Consider the following 18415-nt stretch of genomic DNA (forward strand, 5'->3'; position numbering starts at 1 on the left):
ATAGATAGATAGATAGATAGATAGATAGATAGATAGATAGATAGATACTGTAGCCAAGGCTGACCTTGAACTCACAATTAACCAAATACAACCTTGGACTCATGATCCTCCTGCCTCCACATCTCAATGCTGGGACAACAGATGCATGCCACCATAACTGGCTAAATGGACGACTTTGTGGTGTTCAGGAATCTATCACTTTAAAATCAGATGTGGGGCTGGGGAGATGGCCCAGTGGTTAGAGCACCTGCTGCTCCTGCAGGGGACCTGAGCTCAGTTCCCGACATTCCTATCAGGCAGCTCACAACTGCCTGGAACTCGAGACATCTGAACCCTCTCCTGGCCCCTGAGGGTCCCCACACTCATAACTACACACACACACACAGCAAAAATACATAGAAATTTAAAAATTGGATGTGACCTTTGACCCAGTATTTCTTCTCTTTCTTTTTATGAAGATTTCTATTATGTGATGTGTGTGTGCCTATGTGTGGGTGTGTGATCACGTGTGGCCCCTCAGAGGTCAGAGGAGGGCATCAGGTACTCTGGAGCTGCACTTACAGGGCATGAGCTGTCTGCTGTGGGTGTTGGGAGCAGACCTGGTGTCTTCTTCAAGAGCAGTATTACCTCTTAACTACTTAGCCATTTCTAGCTCTTAAACACCTCTTTAAATAAAAAAAATCTAATAAAGATTTTAAAATGTATTTTTTAAATAAAAGATTATTTTTGCTTGAATATGTCTGTGCCTCATGTGCTTGCTAAGCCTGCAGAGGCCAGAAGAGGGCGTCGGATCCCTGGAACTGGCGTGACAGATAGTTGAGGGTCACCCGTAGGTACCAGGAACCAAACCCAGATCCTCAGGAAGAGCAGGCAGTGCTCCTAACTGCTGAGCCATCCCAAGGCGTCTGTTTTACACTTTATTTGTACATGTGTGTTGGGGGATGGATGGGGGGACGAGCCACACCAACAGCTCAGCAGTCACTCAGACCCAGGGACACCCTCAGCTGAGCTCTGCGGAAAGGGTTTGGCTTAGACGTTCTTGTCCTTAGGGAATGGGTGACACCCAGAAACACACAAACGGGGGACAGCACGAGACCATTTTACGGAGCCGCTTAATAACTAGGCAGCGTGAGAACCGTGCTTAATGGTACGTTGTCTTTTTAAATCTATCATCCTAACAGCTCTTGTCTGGAGCTCAGAGGAAAACTCATGGGGAGTCAGGCCTTTCCTTCTAACAGGTGGGTCCAGGGATCAAACTCGGGACTTCGGGCTTGGCTTGGCAGCAGTTGTCATAACCTGATGCGCTGTCCCGCCAGCCTATCGGTTTGTTGGTTAGTTTGCCTTTATGACAGAAAATAATTGAGGAGGGGGCGTGTGAGCCAGGGTCCCACTCTGTAGCCTCGGCTGGCCTCCCAATCCTTCTACCTTTCCCGGTGCTGGGGTTAAAGGTCAATGCCGTCCAGCCTTGTATGGAACCGGAGTTACAGAAAGTTGCGAGTCACCATGTGGGTTCTCCGAAAGAGCAGCAGCCAGTGCTCTCAACCACTGAGCTGTCTCTCCAGCCACTGAGCTGTCTCTCTCAGAGACGCTGAGCTCAGACTGCTAGCCTTTCGGAGGCCTGGGGGGTGGGGTGAGGGGCCGGATCAGGCAGGAAAGGAAAGGTGGAGCAGAGGCTGGGCAGGAGCTCACTGCCATCTCCCTCAGCCCTGGGGAGGCCTGGGAGGAAGTGGCCCCCTCTGGGTCTCCTCTGGAGCAGGTGAAACTGAAAGGCCCGCCCCTCCCTGACCTGCTGACTCAGAGTTTCCAAAGGTGGGGTCCAGGTGGCTGCATTTTCCATATGCCCCCATCTGGGCTCCCTCCGAGAGGACTTTCAACAGTCCCCACTGACTAACAGTCCCCACTGACCCCCGGCCCCTGACCTCAGGGTGGGCGGCCCTGCACCTAGGAGGTTCTGTTTTCACTCTTCTGTGGTCAGGTGTGGTCCCTGCTCTTCTCCCTGGGAACGCAGGTCCAGGGAGAGGTTGCCTGTCATGCCTACCCCGACCACAAGAAATGGAAAGGTCTGCCTCTGCAGTGACCAGCCGTCAGACCCTGGACCCCCGTCTGACAGGCGGCAGAGGTGTGCACACTGAGAGCCCAGGAGAGCGCCAGGAAGTGATGTCACAAAGCATGGGTAATCTCTCTCCTAGACACACTACTCTTCTGTTAATTTTCCTGTTTGTTTGTTTGTTTGTTTGTTTGAGATGGGCTCTTACCCTGTTGCCCAGGCTGGCCTCAAATTCTCAGCAATCCTCCTGCCTCAGCCCCCTGAGTGCTGGGATCACAGGTGTGACCTCTATGTGGGTCCCAAGTCATCCTTTTAAAAGACATGGTGACACAAGCCATTAGTCCCGGCACTTGGGGGAGGCAGAGGCAGAGGCAGAGGTAGAAGGAGCTCTGTGACTTTGAGGCTAGCCTGGGCTATACTGAGTACTGGGATTAAACACAAGATACCATGGAAAGAACCCCCAGTCCCCAACTCTTTTGTTGTTGTTGTTTGTTTTGTTTTTTGTTTTTCAAGACAGGGTTTCTCTGTGTAGCCTTGGCTCTTCTGGACTCACTTTGTCGACCAGGCTGGCCTTGAACTGGCAGAGATCCGCCTGCCTCTGCCATCCTGAGTGCTGGGATTATAGGCGTGCCCACCACGCTGGCTTAGTCCCCAACTGTTAAGTGTTCCATCTGAAGCCACCTGGGCAGGAGAACTCTTCTCATTGGTCTGTTTTCACTACTCACAACAACCTAGACAAAAGCCATTGGACTTTCTAAAGCAATACAGAGGGCATGGAGAAGGAAGGCTCAGCAGGTAGAGCTTGCCCAGGCCCGACAGCCTGGGCTCCACCTCTGAGACCTGGCGGAAGGAGAGAGCCAACTTCCTAAGTTGTCCTCTGACCTTCACATGGACCACTCCATGGTCCACACAACCTGCACACACTCACACACACACGCAAATGCAATAAAATTTAAAGAAGTAGCTAAATAAACACATCAGGGCTGGGCAGCGGCGCACTCAGGAGGCACTCAGTGGCACTCAGGAGGCAGAGGCAGGTGGGTCTCTCTGAGTTCAAGGCCAGCCTGGTCTCCAGAGCTAGTTTCAAGACAGCTAAGGCTACACAGTGAAACCCTGTCTCAAAAAACCACACCACACCAAACCAACCAACCAAACAATAAATTAATTAACAGAATAAAACAAACAACACCCCCAATGAAACCCAAATAAGAGACCATAAAAGAAACCTTGTTTCTCCCCCAGCAGCCTTCTATTGGCTAGGAAAAGCGAAACCACTCCCCATCCTTTGGGCTTGTTTGTTTCTGTTTTGGGAGGGACACTCTCTGGAGGGTCCCGTGTCAACCCTAAGCACTGGGGTCGCTGGGGTCGCTGGGGTGGCAGGTGCGCCAACCACCCCATCCAGCCCCTTGGGCATTTCTCGGCCCTTTCTCCTCTTCCTCTGGCCAAGGGCAGCAGAGGCAACTCACAGATACAGCATGACCTGGGGGGAGGGGGATACAGTCTCCTGCCTGCTGCAAACACAGGGCACAAAGGCTAAGACCAGCTAAGCCTTCCTCCCTTCCTCCCTCCTTCTCACCAAGGCTACAGAGGGGGTGAGCCCTGCTGGTTTATCGGTCTGCTCTGCTTCTTCCTCGGCCCTCTGACCACTTCTCCATTACTCCTCTGCCTCTCCCCACCTCCAGCCCTATCACCACTTCCTCCCGGCCCAGCATCTACCACTGTGGGCCTGGGGGAAACCCTTCCCTTATACGCAAGGGCCCTGACATTTCTGCCTCACCTCCCCGAGGCCCAGCTCGGCAGATGTGCCATTTACTATCAATCCTGTGTGGCCAGAGATGTCACTGGAGGTGGGCTCCATTTGGGCTGTGAGGTGCACAGTTCAAGCGTGCACACCCTCCGAGAATCTTCCCCAGAGATACTCAACCTGTGGGTGCTGGTGACAGGGTGGGTATGAGCCAGTCAGAAGCTAACACAGAGGGGTTCTAGTCGGGAGGCCTTCCTGACTGATGACACCCCAAAATGCGAACTGCTTAAGGGCTGTGCCCTCTGCACACAAGGCACACAGAGAGCCTGGAGAGGTGTCAGAGGTCACAGACATGGAAGCAAGAAGCCATGTGGTGCAGTACTAAAGAGAGAGGGTAGAGGAAGGCGGGTGTGGGGCAGTTTTTGCAGGATTGGGGTTCAGATAATCCAGCTTCCTTCAAGTAGAGGATGTGAGCTGGGGTTACACAGGATGGAAGGGGTAACCTGCCTCCCTGGGGTAACGGGGATGGCGTCCTTCCCCACGACGTTACAACCTTATCCATTAGAGGCTCACAAATGCAGCTAAAGGGGTGGGACAGAAGTAACCGGGGCATCTGAGTTCATAGGTCCCAACTTTAGCAATGTCAGGGCTGAGACGGAGGTGGGCCGCGTCTGTTCTGCCCCCTTGCCGCCCCGGTTTCCTGTCTTGGCCCATTAACAGTGGAAGTTGTAAATACACCCCTCCTCTGAGGGGATCGTGGGAGGGAGAGAGAGCCTAGCCTCGTGCTGGCCCCGCAGCCTCAAGAGAAAGCATTTACAGAGAGTGAGTAGATCCCTAGCAGGCTCAGAGAGTGGGGTGCTCTGACGCATTGTCCTGTGCTCCTGGCTCCCACGGCATACACCTCTGCTGCCTTCCCTGGCTTCTCCCCTGGGTAGGCGCCTACCCAGGAAGGAGGAAGAGCTCCTTCTCCTTCATCCAGGCCTGATGGTTTTAAGATGCCGGGGTGGAGGGAGAAGTGGAGGTGGGTGGAAGCGGGGGTGGCTACTGATGGGTGTCCCCCTCCCGCCCCCCCCCCCGCCTGGCTTCCCCTCCTCTTCACTCCCACTCTCAGCCTGAGGTCTCAAGGCACAAGACAAATTTCCCAACCTGTTGTTCCTGTGCTGGGAGGTGGCGCAGGACGGTGAGTGAGCCGTGTAGTAACACCACGGAGACTTTGGCCGTGACCCCTTAGCCCACATTACTGCTTGCTTTGCAAATGGAGGAGGCTCTCGGCTCCAAAGGAAGTAACCAGCAAGCACTGTCTTTCTTCAAAGCTATGAGGAGGCCACAGGGAGGAGCAGGGTACGTGCCCAAGCATGACACTGGGGAGCCCACAAGAAGCTTGGGAAGGGGCCTGGCTGCCCAATCTCAGAACCTCACGATGCCACCTCTACTGTCCAGTCACGGTGCTTGGTTCTGGACAGCGGCCCTGGTGACACAAGCCTGGGGCCTCTGGGAAGCGTCCACTGGGCTACATGGGCTCTGTTACCCTGCGTCAGCACTCCACGCAGGGCCTGGGCTCCTGGGTGGCAAGGTGCTTGCCCTGCCGAGTGGCGAAGGCTGCCATGGCTGACTCTCAGGGCTGGGAACTGGTGAGGTGGGTCAGCCTCCCCTGGGCCCCCAGGATGCCCCTCACCTTGAGTTGGGACTTGGAGACCTTGCCGCTCTTCTCCACATCCAGGGCAGTGAAGGCGTACCAGATGGACTTGAGCAGCTCCTTGCGCAGGGCCATGGCTGAGGCGCCCGCCCCGGCCCAGGAGCGGCTCTGACACCAAGATCCGGTTTCAGGAAATGCAAACGGCTGCAGACCGCAGAGAGGAGGCCCTAGTGCAGAGCGGAGCGAGAGCTCCACCTGCCTGCCCTCTTGCTTCCAGTGCTGGCCTGTTGCTCTAGCCATGCTGTCCTGCTCCTTACAGGGGACCAGGACTAACCTTCCCAGAGCCTGAAGCCTCCTTTGGCTGGGCTGGCTCCCTCGGCACAGGCAGCCACCGTAGACGCCTCCTTGCCCCAGAACCTTGCCAGGCTCCCAGCAGTAGCTCCAGAAGAAGAGAAGCAAGCCCTTCCTGACCTGGAGGGACTCTGGATGGAGTTGGGCTTACCAAGTGGAAGAGCTTGGACGAGTTGACCCTCAGTCTGTTCTAGTAAGATGCCAAGTTCCCACCCCACAGGGACATGTGGAGGCCTGAGCAGGTGTGGGACGGGACATTCCTTTCAGGGCCACTGGTAGGAGCTCCGTGGGGAGCTCTACCCAAGCAGAAGAAAGCCAGCTGGAGGGAGAATGGACGGGGTGGCGTGGCCCTTTGCTTACTTTCTCCCCTTCCCTGAGCCCTGGCTCTCAAAGAAACCTGACAACACTGCTCACCGGCACCAGAGCCTGCATCCAGGCACACAGGGTGACCCTGACAGTGGGGCTCACCTCTGAAGTCCTGACAGGGGCAGGCCGGGAGAAGGGTGCTTTTCAGCGATGCCTCTGCTTCTTCCCATGCAATGTGCACACAGACTGGGGTGCGCCCGTATCACGGTGGCCATGAGATTTCAATGGAGCCTTTCTGAGCTAACTCGGGGAGCCTCCCCCTACCCGGGGAGCACGCCCAGCCCCTGTACTTCCACAAGGCTGGTGTTCAGGGTAAATGGGAAGCAGGACTCGGAGGGACACACTGTAGCTCCTTCCCTGAGGCTCTAAAACTTAGGGTGAGTCTGAGGCGCTCAGGCTATGAAGCACAATTCTGTCCCAAAAACCCCAACCGTGAGCTTCCTGGGTACCCAGGGAGGGGGGCACTTGGTCCTTGGTTGTCTGGCTCTGCTCTCAGTGGCAGGAAGGAGCTAGAGTCCAATAGAGCATCGTGTAGAGAGAGGGCTAGGGGCAGGAAGAGGCACCCCTGGTTCCTACAATGGTCCCATACGGCTGAGGTGCCGCCAGCGCCTGGTCTGTTGGGGTTGTCCTGGTCTTCTTACGCTCTTCAGTAGAGTCCCCCAGTGTCTTTGGAATCCCTCACCCTGGGCTTAGATGTCCTGCCGCCTTCCCGGGGGCACAGAGCTGGGATGTCAGTGCTGGAGCATCGAGGCTTTAGTCCCTTGGTGAGGCTCCCTGAAGCTTTGTGTACGGTGGGGGTGGCTGAGAAGGGCCGGCTCAGGCTCCATTCAGTGAAGTCAAGGCAGGAGACCCAGAGTTCTCCCAGCCGAGCAGCCCCAAGCTTCAGCCATGTGGGAACCACGACCACTCTGGCCCTGTTGGTGTAGGTGTGGGCAGAAGCCTGCCAGCAGCTCTCAGGGCTCAGGTCCCAGCTCTCCTGGGGCCTCCTCCTGCCTGGGCCCATGGAGAGCTGCCTGCCAGCTGGGCTGTGCAGGGTTGTGCTAGGGAGGCAGGCTGGCTTGGGCCAGCAGAAACGATGGAGAAGCCCAAGTGGAAACTTGCAACTTTTATTAAATACTCATTCACCCGTTTGCCGCCACTACCCAGAGCAGGAAAAAAAAATAATTATCAAAATAGAATTAAAAAACCAAACCACAAAACAAAGTAAGCCCGCTCCCCAGCAGTGCAGGCCACTCTCTGTCACTCTGCCACAGACAGGTGAGAGCCACCGGGAGCTGTGGCGCGACCCCTTTTCTCCAGCCCCAGGCCCCTGAGGAATTAATTCTGACTGTGGTGGCAGGAAGTCCCTGATGCCAAGTGGCGAGGCATCTTGGCTACCCTACCCCCAGGAGATGGTTATTGCTGGGAGGCTCTGGGCTGAAGAGCTGTCGACCTTCTCCTGGTGGCCCAACCAGTCAGGGTGGAGGCTAGTCCTCGTCCACCTGGCTCCCATCTCCCTGAGAAAGGGAGCGGACAGAAGCGGGAAGAACGTTCTCCCGAGGGAGGAAAGCAGGGGTTGGGCAGCCTGGTCCCCCAGCTGGACATCTTCAGCACCCGCTGCCCGACCCTCATCTTGGGTGTGGGCCTCAGCCCTTTCTACCAGAGGCCATTTTCCTGTTGCCTTCTTACTCTGGAGGCCTATGCAGCCATCTTCTTGGGCTCAGCCACAGCCAGGGCCCCCGGAGGCAGGGCTGCCTGTGAGCATGGCACCTTCTCTGGCACGGTGTGGGAGCCAGTCCTCTTGGGCTCAGCAGCCGCTCTCTGAGGCTTCGAGGGCCGCAGCCCCTTGCTGCATGGCAGCAGTGGCTACGCTGATGGCCTCCTCCAGGGTCTGCTGCTCCTCCAGCTGTGAAGACGAGGACAGTGTGAGGGCCCCTCCAGACCCTAGCAGGGTGTGGGTGGTCGGTCCACTTGCTCGTGTTTGCTTGTCAAGACAGGGTTTCTCTATGTAACCACCCCGCTGTCCTGGAACTTGCTCTGTAGACCAGCTGGCCTCAAACTCACAGAGCTGAGCTCTTCCTGTCTCTGCCTCCCAAGTGCTGGGACTCAAGGCGTGCGCCACCACTGTCCAGCCCCACCTGCTCTTTCTTCTTAGGGCTCCAATAGGGGAAACTCCCAGATAAAAAGTCCTGTTAGCCAGGCAGGTGGACAAGCGCGCCTGGGACAGCCAAGGCTACTACACAGAGAAACCCTGTCTAGAAAAACCAATAAATAAATAAATAAAATAATATAATAAATAAATAGTCTATAGATAGATAGATAGATAGATAATAGACAGATAAAGGTTCTATTAGGCACGACCTGGGCCAGCTGCCTGTTCTGTGTAGGAGACACCAGCCAGCTTACAGAAGAGTACCTGACTAGAAAGGTCCTTGGAGAGAATGTGCTCTGGCCTCTTTACCTCCCAGGTGAAGAGCAAGACTCCAGAAGACAAAGGCTTGAACTACAGGCCCATTGCCTCAGCCACCCCCCAAGGAAAAGGACTTCCTCGCTCTGCCTCTGCCAGATGCTGGATGTAGGCGGAGAGGAGCCTGAACTCGCCCTCCTTCACCAGGCCAGCACCCCGTTCCTCTTGTCCAGCTGCCTTCTCCGGGCAGGAACCCCATTTCCTCCATTTTCCACCCACCTGCACTGCGATGTGTGTTCCGTTGGCCGTGGCCAACAGTGCCACCTGTTGGTGATGGAGAGTTGCCACACTTGACTCCTCAGTCACCAAGGCCCCGGAGGTAATGATTGTGACCTGAAAGCAAGCAGGAAGACTGTCTACCGACCCCGGCTCCTGTGCCTTGCCCACACAAGCACATGTACCCCAGAGGCTGGGAGCGACACAGAAAGGAAGCAGAAAGCCACGATGGGTCAGATTAAATAGTTTGGGGCTCAGAAGTAATTAAGGTTAGATTTTTCCCTTCAACTTGCAGGATTTTCTTGGAGGCTGGCAATGTGGTAGTGACAGGCCCAGGGACTGAGTTTGGGGATTTGTGCACAGTAGGGCAGGTAAACGACCAATGAGCTGCATCCCTAGTCCTTGTTAGGCTTTTGCAGTTTTTGAGGCAGGTTCTCACTAAGCTGCCCAGACTGACTTTAAACTTGTGATCCCCCTGCCGTAGCTTCTCGAGTAGCAACAATTACAGGCCCATACAATGAGGCCTGGCAGGGAGACATCTCATGCTATCTTTGTCTCATGAGAAATCGTGATGAGTTTGGTCAGCACATTTGATGTTCCCCATCCCCCCTCCCCACCATGGGAAGGGACACACAGAATGAGCAAACTGCCTGATCGTACGGGCTGAGCCTGGGTGCCATCGGCGCTGACCATGGTGACAGTGTGTGTGCCAGAGGCGGCCAGCTCCTCGTGCTGACTGGGGATGGCGAGGGCGGTGCTGCGGTGCTGAGTCACCATGCTGATGGCGCTCCCCAGGGCCTGCAGGTCTTCTGGGGACAGGCTGACCTGCCGACGGGAGGGAGGCAAGCTGGAGCACAGGGGAGGCCCACCCAGCGCCCTGGACAAGCTCAGCTACAGTAAGCTGGGCAGCTTCTGGTGCCAGGGGTAGAGCACTGGGCGGGGGGCAGGCACAGCAGGGCCCGGGCTGCAGAGAGCCGGTGAGGGCGTGCTCTGCTGACCCCTCTACTTCCTGCTACTCTGCTCGGTAACCGACTACATGCAGGCCAGGGCCTCGGCCTAACTCGTCTTCCTGATCACTCTAGAAGGAAGAGACACACCGGGCAGTGCCGCATGGCCAAGGGGCAGGGTGCGCTGCGCTGCAGCACGGGCAGACTGCGGGCTTCGAGACTCACTGATGTGGCACCCCTGAGCACACGCTTATCATCCAGAGGGAGAGCCTGGGAGGAGCAGGCCCGGGTGACACACGCGTGCCCTCAGCTGCAGCTCTCTGAGCTTCATAAAGGCGAGACAGAGCCTGGCTGGCGGGGAGGGTGGGCACGTCAGGGGCCATTCGGGAACTGTTCCGGGTATCCCCAGGGCCTCTACCTGCTGGGTACCATCCTGAGTGATCAGAGCCACCTGGGGGTTCCCGTCCTCCTCCGTCACCATGGCTACTTGGGTTGGGATGTCAGCACTTTCCTCCTTCACTTCCGAAAGGTAAGCGATGTGGGCTCGCTTGGGTGGTGGGCTTTCCTCGGCAGCGGAGGCCGCTAGGAGAGGAGAGCCGAGGTTGTCACCTGCCGCCAGGCCCAGCAGAGCCTCGGCCCGCCTGGGCGCTCCGTGCCCTCACCCTCCAGCTGCTGCTGCTCGTACAGCGCCTGCTCGCTCTCCTCGGTGGCCTCCAGCTCCCCGTGCGCGCTGCGCTTGTGCATGGCGAGGGTGGAGGTCTGCCGGTAGGTCTTGCCGCAGCTGCTGCACGTGTAGGGTTTGCAGTGCGTGTGCACCACGTGGTGCTTGTACAGGCTTGAGTACTCCGTGAAGCGCTTCCCGCAGCCTGGCACCGTGCAAACGTATGGCTTCTCCCCTGGGGACACGGGGCTGTGAGGGGGTGGGGACTGGGGCTGGCCAGGGGGAAGCTAGGGGACAGGGCTGGTGAAGGGGAGGGCAGGACGGAGAACTGAGCCTGAGAGGCAGGAGCTGGGGAAGACTGTGGGAGACAGGGGGGCACGAGAGCGGGGCCTCTGCACCCAGACACAGGCTGGAAAGAGTGAGCCAGGCTTACACGGGGGAGGCAGGGAGGGGAGTGTTGAGGGAGCGTGGGAGGGTTGAGAGACGATGGAAGGTAAGGACACGAGAGTCATATGCGTAGCAGATGCTCGGATGAAGGTGACATTTCACTGCTTCCTCCAGAGCATCCCTGACCCGGGCCTCCTCCCGAGCTCAGAGGGGTGCCCGAGGGTGGCTAGGAGCTGTCCAACTCTACAGAGGGTGGACAAGGCCTGTCGGACTAGACCCAGCGACCGATGGGGAACCGACCGCTCGGGGTCGGTGAGCCGGCTCAGGGTGCCCACCCAGCCCAGCCTGGAGTGGCGGCGGGGAAGGCCTGGAGCTGAGAGGTGGCCCGATCAGATGCCTACCCAAGAGGGATGTGGGGCCTGGGGAGGGGGGTCCTCACATGCCAGCTGGCCCACCTGTGTGGATGCGCACGTGATTCTTGTAGTTGGTGGCGCTGGTGAAGCCGCGGCCACAGTGGGGCTCGGGGCAGGTGTAGGGCCGCTCGCCTGTGTGTGTACGCACGTGTACCTTGCGGATATTCGAGGTGGTGAAGGAGCGGCCGCAGCCCTCAAAAGGGCACCGGAACGGGCGCTCGCCTGTGTAGATTGAGGGATGACTCAGGAGGACCGGAGCAAGAAGACATGGCCGTGGGCTCTGGGCCTCTGTCTGAAAAGCACAGTGAGCCCCTGGCCCCTGTGGATGGGGTGGGCCCAGCCTACCTGTGTGGGTCCGGACGTGCTTCTGAAGGTCTCCTGAGGTCTTGAAGGCTTTGCTGCACAGCTCCTCTGGGCACTTGTATGGCTTCTCCCCCGTGTGAGTACGCACGTGACTTTTTAGCCCATAGCCTATCCGTGTGTGGCGGGAGGTGAGAAGAGCAGTCAGCAGAGCCTCATCCCTCACTGCCAACCTTACTTAGAGGCTCTCTGGTTTAAATGATGCTCCGGAAGGCTCCAGAGGCCCAGGACAGCCTCTGTCCCGTTCTATCCAGGAAAAGCCCACTGTGCCCTGTGACCTGTTCCGGCCTTAGAGGGAGCCTCGAGAAGCAGGCCCTACAGGTCTTTGCTTCACAGGGGAGACCAAGCCAGAGAGGCCACAGCCCTCAGGAGGCCACAGCTGCTGGCGACCAGAGCTGACCCAAGAGGCAGGCCTTTCTGCCTGTGCCGCAGCCTGTTCGCAGGCCCCACGGCCTTTCACTGGGAGCAGGTCTTCAGAGAACACGTGCCTCAGTGGTTTCTTTGGAATAATGCTCTGTGCTCCGCCACCTTTGAAGAGGTCCCCGAGTGGATCTAGAACCCTGATTGGCGTCAACTGGACGCCAATCCCCATGTGTTACCTGTCGCAAAGGCCTTTCCACAGCTGGGGAAGTCACACCTGTACGGACGGTCGCCTGTGTGAGCTCGTTCATGTACCTGTGAGGAAAAGTGAACCCAGAACTCAGAGGATGGGCTGAGTTCTTTGGTTCTCTTCCCTCCCACACTATCTGTGTCCCAGCTTCCTTTGCGCACAGCTCTGTAAGCCTGCCCTCCCAGCAAGTGACATGAAGGCAGAGCCAGGGCAGTGCCAGAGCAGAATTACAGCCTTATGGGGAAGAGAACAGGGCTGAAAGTGGCCTGCCAGCCTTTACCTTTAAGTGATGGGCGGTGGTGTAGAGACGTCCGCAACCCTTGTAGCCACAGCGGAAGGCTCTGTCTCCAACATGCTGCCCTTTGCCATTATGGGGAGCTGGGCTATCGTGCAGAACCTGAGAAAAAAATATCTTGGTGTTCCTCTATGTAGTCCCTGAGGGGATGAGAAGGGAGGATATAAGGCCCTGCTAATAGTCTAAGACCCAGAGAACAGAACTGAGACTGCACGGGGCAGGACCTGGAAAGCTGTGAGCTCACAGTTTCCAACACAGCACAGAACAGAATGAACCGAAGTGGCAGGAGGTGTTAAATCTCAAAGTCATGCCTGTGATCCCAGCACTCTGGCAGGCAGAGGCAGGCAGGTCTCTGTGAGTTCAAGGCCAGCCTGGTCTACAAAGTGACCCCAGGACAGCCAAGGCTACGCAGAGAATCCCTGTCACAAAAAATAAGAAAGAAAAAGAAAAGAAAAATCTCAAAGTCTATGCCTAGAAGCACACTTCCTGCTGCTCCTTCTAAATGTCCCCAAACAGCATCACCAACTGGGGACCAAGTGCTCAAGCATTCTCCTTCAAACCCCACAGCATGGCATGGCTCCTTGTGGCCAAAGGCTTGTGGTTCCAGAAGGGAAGGGAGGAGGCAAGAAGACAACAGTCCCTTGAGTGATGTGCTTAGAACCGGAACTCCTTTTTAAATTTATTCTGTATTACTGCATATAGATGATGTGTAGCTTGTCTTTGCTACTTTGTGAGTTCTTATCTTTCCCACCCCCTTTTACCAGCCCCCTCACCCCGGTTTCACTAGATAGGAGAGAAGGACAGAGGGGAGAGAGAGATCCTTGAACCTAACTTCTTTCTTCTTTGAGCTTGACTGCAAACTGCAATCAACTCCCACAAACACCATCAACCACCAACCCTGTCTCTCAAGGCCCTAACATTTATGTACCCTTCAAAATGTTCCCAGAATTCCAAATGCCACACAATCACAGAAACTATCTGCAGCTGCCATTACCACACCTCTGCCAGGGCACGAGGCAAATCACAGTCAGTTGCTGTGGACAGAAGAAGTAGCCTGCATCCCCACACCCAGGATTAAAGCAAAAACACTGTTTGCTTGTTTTTTGTTTTTTTTTTTTTTTGGCTTGTTTTTAAAGAAAACAAAATTCCATAATTGTCACTGCCATGATGTTTGTGAGGGCGTGCATCTGAAGCACAGAGACATGTAGACAGACAGGGACAGACATGCAGGCATGCTACATGAGAGACAGGGCTGGTGCACAGGCATGGGGCAGCCTGGTGGGTGTGGGAGGGAAGGCGGGAAGCAGGGCTGGCCTGAACTAGGCTGAGTTGGACCCCCTGCGGACCACACACACCTAGGAGGCTGGGGCTGGGAAGCAAGTCCTCTCCTCCCAGCGGAGACCCTGCCGAGGAGGAGCTAGCACAGTGGTTGAGGGAATGGAGACATCAGGGCTGAAAGTGGCTTCTGAAACCACCTGGACCCACGCAGCCTGGGCCTGGGAGGCCTCGCCCAAGGCTGGACTAGGTAGTGGCAGAGCCAGCACTGACCTCAAGGCGCTTGCTTTAACGAAAGCCTAGTTCTCCTTGTCTCACATTTGGCCTTGAACATACTGTAGGGCGAAGGGGCTGTGGTAAGGTTTGTGCTTCCTTTCAAAGAGATATGAAAACTTCCTCTTTCCTCTGCAACTCAGAAACTAACCCCTCCCAGCCTGCAGGTTAGCCCTGACCGACCAGACCATCAAGGCTCTGTGGTCCAAGCCCAGTGTGGAAGCATGCCCATGGCTCACGGGTCTCCACTGCAGTCCTCAGTGGGCAGGACCACAGGTCCAGCAAAGACTCTGGGAGATTCAGTGCCCTTCTCAACAGGCCTCATGTTCCAATAATCCCAGCTTCTCTGGGACACATGCCTGCAAACTGCCTGCTGGGTTTATTTTCCCAAATGACTACATAAGTCTCAGAGAAGCAATAAATATACCAGCATCTTACTTCAGTAAATGGGAATACCAATAAAAGGACACAGGCAGAGCTTTCCCAAAGAGCAGAGGATTATCACGGCAGCTTGCGAGGGCTGGGCCTGACTTCCTGCCACACAGAAGCCACTGTTCCGGAGAGCAGCCTTCTCCCCTCAGACAGTATAAACAAGGGTAAGCGCACAGCTGTCCTGGTGCTCAGTGGCTCAAAAGGAGAGAAGAGCAGTGGCAGGGAGCTGGGGTAGAGGCACGGGGGTGCGAGCAGCCCTGGTTGTATCTGGGCACGGGCTGGCCAGTGTCTCTAGAGAAGTGATGGTCTATGTTTTGGTTTGGTTTGAGACAGGCTCTTGTGTGGTCCAGGATGGCTCCAAGCTCCTGTTTAAACATGCCAAGGGCTGGGATCCCGGGCAGGGACTACTACACTTAGCTAGAGAAGACGGTTTGGCAGAGCCAAGAGGTGGTGCTCACCTTGCTTGCGTACTGCTCCAGGGCCACCACCGTGTCTGCGCCGAAGCCCTCTTCATCCTCTGCTGCCAGGTCCTCCAAGCCCACCTCTGTCTGCACGGCCAGGACGGTGCTGTCGGACGGCACAGACACGGGGTGATGGATGTAGGCGGTGGAGCCGTCTTCCAGCTGCACAGCTTCCAGGGCGCTGGGGTCATAGCCCTCTACAGGGCACACGAGGTTAGTCCTGATGCCACACAGGAGACCCAGCTGAGACCCTGACTATGTGCAGCGAGTACACCCTGGGGTTCACTGGGCAAACTCCTCAGACCTCACTGTGCTCATCTTCCTTGTTGTCCTCCTGGGGCTGCCCCCATAGGGACAAGGCCTCCAGAGGACACGGACTGGGGCTCACTGCCTCCTAGAGGGCCTGGCCCATTCTCATCTTGACCTAGATTACCCTAAGGGCTTCCTGCCTGGTGGCTCATCTCATCAGCCCCCACCCCAGTCCATCCGGTGTCAGGATAAAGAACCAGATCTCTATTCCGATGACCCGGACGTGCTCTGGCCTTGGCTCTCATCTCCTCGCCCTGTTTCCCAGCACTCTTGCCCCAGTGGCTCACTGGATGTGCCATTCTCCTGAGGTCACCTCCCACATCCACTCCTGCACAGGCTGGTCCTGTCTGGAGCGCTGAGCCTGCCCTGCCTTTCCTCTCCCACTGCTTCCCAGCTGCTTGGCCTGTGACCCCACATGGCTCTACTTAACTGAACGCTGCACCTGTGAAAAACTAGTCCAACTGTTTCTGGATATGCAGCGGCTAAAAACTGATTCAAAACAAAATGCGCAGTGAATTGGAGGCGTGCCTGGGAGTGCTGCTAGTGTTGCTCAAGTGGCTGCAGGCCCCGTGCTGAACACGCAACACACACTTTAAATTCCGCATGCTGTCCAACCTCGCGACACAAGCCAGCCCTGTCTGAAACATCTCAGGGCAGACTTTGTGCTATGGGCTGCAGTTTTGACTCTTCATCCAGTGTCCTGTTCTCACAGAAACCTAATCGTTTAACCGAGTATTTTCCTATTGTCACCGCTCAGCAAGTATCGAGTCTGCATTTGGATTATGTTGTGTTATACATTTGAATTTTTAGAAACCGCAGTTTGACTTGCTGACTTGAATTTCATAAAAATTGCTAAGTGAGTTCTGACCTGGGATTAGGACAGAGCTCCAACCATTTCTGAGATGGCTCTAACATGCTGCTGCCATTCTGCACTACACGATGTGAGGGGCACTGACTTTATAATCACGTCTGCTTTCAGTCAAGTCTGAACGCTGAAGATGCTCTACGGCCGCATCTATCACCATCCTGTGGTCCAAACATCAGCCTAGAGCTCGGTGTGCAGATCACATTTGCCTTAATAACAGTGATGTTAGAGCTGCCAAAGAACTGGTCTTTTTTTTAAGATTTAAAAATGTTTATAGCTGGGCACAATGGCACATGCCTGTAATCCCAGCATTCTACAAAAGTGAGTCCAGGACAACCAAAGCTACACAGAGAAATCCTGTCTTAAAAAACAAAAGTATGTGCCAAGCCTGGGTCCTCTGTAGGAGCAGTGAGTGCTTCTAACTGCTCAGTCATCCCTCCAGCCCAGCAACTGTAAATCTCTTTCTGATTCATTATCTGTGGCTGATTATCTGTATAGAAATGTTACATAACTACACATCTAGGACCATGTCAAATTTCTTGTGCTCTAAGGGGTCAAAAGGGGAAGGCTCAACTTTAGCAGCCGGGCTGTGATGAGTCCGTCCGTCTGCTCACAGGAGCTCCCGCGCCTGCTCGCTGGCACACTCCGTCCCTCCATGTGGGCTAGCCTGTACTGAGGAGGGCCCTGGCTGATGAGGCTCTGCTGTGTGTGCCCCAGCACTAACACAGCGCCTAGTGTGTACCTGCCACGAAACTCCCTCCAGAATAAGTGATTATTCTGGAAACTTTGTTCTTTTGAGTCTTTGACACAGCCTCATTCCATAGCCCTGACCGAACCAGAACACACTGCGTAGCACAGGCTGTCCCTGAACTCCTGGCAATCCTGCCTTAGCCTCCCAAGTGTTGGGAGTACAGGTAGGAACCACTACCCCCACTGAGGAGCTGTTAAAGATTAGGTTTCTTTCCCTGGTCTGTGGTGAAGCCTGCCCTCTCATGGCAGAGGCAGCAGCTTCTGGGGTCTGCCCGGGCAGGCAGGCCCACGCAAGTCTGTTCTGAGGTAAGCATGCTTGCCCTCACTCCCCCAGCCTCTCCAGCTCCGCCTCTTCTCTCCCCACCGCCATGCAGACCATGGGCCCACCTTTGGGTGTGTGGTGTATGTAGGCCATGCTGCCATCCTCCAGCTGCACGGGCTGACCATCTTCAAAGGAGAAAGGCTCTGAAAAGAGAGCAACACCAACAGTCCTCTGGAGCTCATGGCCACGGAGGGCACCTCAGTGGGGGCTGCCAGGCCTGTGTGGGTGCCTCACCTTTCTGTATCGTCACCTGGTGAATGTACGCAGTGGTCCCGTCTTCCAGTTGGATCACCTGCCCTTCGAGCAGCTTCTCTCCTGGGGAGGTGGAAGCAGAGGAGTGGGCAGGCCTGGCAAAGGTCTACCACGCGCTTGCCTGCTTTAGCAGACGCCTATTTGAGTCTTTAAATCCTTGCCACGGCCCACGCATGGCTAACATCCGCCATGTTCCCTCATGCAGCACCTCTTAAGCCTCGTTCTGGAGGATGTGAGGGAAAAGATCATCCTGCCATGAAGTGGCCTTATGTGTCACCTTCCGGTCACCCACCAAGGAGCAGTTTTCTTTCTTATTCAACCCATGCCCATGAAGACAGGACTTCTAATGGTGCTGAGATTAAGCTAAATTGAGATCAAAGAATGTCCTGAATCAGGGAAGATCCCAAATGCTGAGAGATTCAGATATAGACCAAACTAACAAAATTAAAGGTGTTTCCTCATTTCCCCCTGTAACAGTGTGCCAGAACCTGAGGCCTCCCGCAAGGCAGGCTTTGGTATGGGCAGTAGCTACAGTGGGCTCTGCAGCCAGGACCAACCTCCTGAGCAGAGAGTCCAGGCTCTTACTCACTGGGCAGCCCCAGGTCACTTATTTAACCTGTCTCAGTTCCCTGTTCATCTCCTCAGCAACCCTCTCTTCTCTGCACTGTGAGGGCTGAAGGAGATCACTGAATGTGCCAGGTGTATGGTTGGACCGCCACAATCTTCAGTGTTCACTCTAGCAAGCCTGATGTGCACTTTGAAAGAAACGAAAGCAGCCAGGCGAGGTGGTGCACACCTCTAACCCCAGCACTTGGGAGGTGGTGGCAGGAAGAACAGGAGTTCAAGGCCAGCCTTTGCTACAGAGTTTGAATTTGAAGCCAGCCTAGACTACATGAGACCCTTTCTTGAAAAAAATAAAAATAACAAAGAAATGGCAGTAAAGCAAGAGGGATGTGTGTGTGTGTGTGTGTGTGTGTGTGTGTGTGTGTGTGTGTGT

At 55.6% G+C, this 18415-nt stretch overlaps 2 protein-coding genes across 3 annotated transcripts in view; both read right to left on the reverse strand.

Moving 5' to 3' along the window:
* The window catches only part of Def6 (DEF6 guanine nucleotide exchange factor), an 18840-nt gene extending 13248 nt beyond the window's left edge, over nucleotides 1-5592 (reverse strand). For both annotated transcript variants that reach the window (XM_055607117.1, XM_055607119.1), the window contains exon 1: nucleotides 5467-5592. In XM_055607117.1, the coding sequence (XP_055463092.1) occupies nucleotides 5467-5562 (96 nt within the window). In that variant the 5' untranslated portion in view covers nucleotides 5563-5592. The remainder of the gene's footprint in view (nucleotides 1-5466) is intronic.
* Nucleotides 5593-7234: 1642 nt separating this feature from the next.
* The window catches only part of Znf76 (zinc finger protein 76), a 24345-nt gene continuing 13164 nt past the window's right edge, over nucleotides 7235-18415 (reverse strand). The window contains exons 3-14 of the mRNA XM_055607210.1: nucleotides 17401-17481; nucleotides 17232-17309; nucleotides 14918-15117; nucleotides 12465-12581; nucleotides 12174-12249; nucleotides 11560-11685; nucleotides 11257-11436; nucleotides 10416-10649; nucleotides 10172-10335; nucleotides 9467-9631; nucleotides 8810-8923; nucleotides 7235-8029 (exon numbers count right to left, since the gene is read on the reverse strand). Of these exons, the coding sequence (XP_055463185.1) occupies nucleotides 7931-8029; nucleotides 8810-8923; nucleotides 9467-9631; nucleotides 10172-10335; nucleotides 10416-10649; nucleotides 11257-11436; nucleotides 11560-11685; nucleotides 12174-12249; nucleotides 12465-12581; nucleotides 14918-15117; nucleotides 17232-17309; nucleotides 17401-17481 (1634 nt within the window). The 3' untranslated portion in view covers nucleotides 7235-7930. The remainder of the gene's footprint in view (nucleotides 8030-8809; nucleotides 8924-9466; nucleotides 9632-10171; nucleotides 10336-10415; nucleotides 10650-11256; nucleotides 11437-11559; nucleotides 11686-12173; nucleotides 12250-12464; nucleotides 12582-14917; nucleotides 15118-17231; nucleotides 17310-17400; nucleotides 17482-18415) is intronic.

Source organism: Psammomys obesus, unplaced genomic scaffold, assembly GCF_907164565.1.
Source record: "Psammomys obesus unplaced genomic scaffold, mPsaObe1.curated_primary_1811, whole genome shotgun sequence".
Taxonomy (NCBI): Eukaryota; Metazoa; Chordata; class Mammalia; order Rodentia; family Muridae; genus Psammomys; species Psammomys obesus.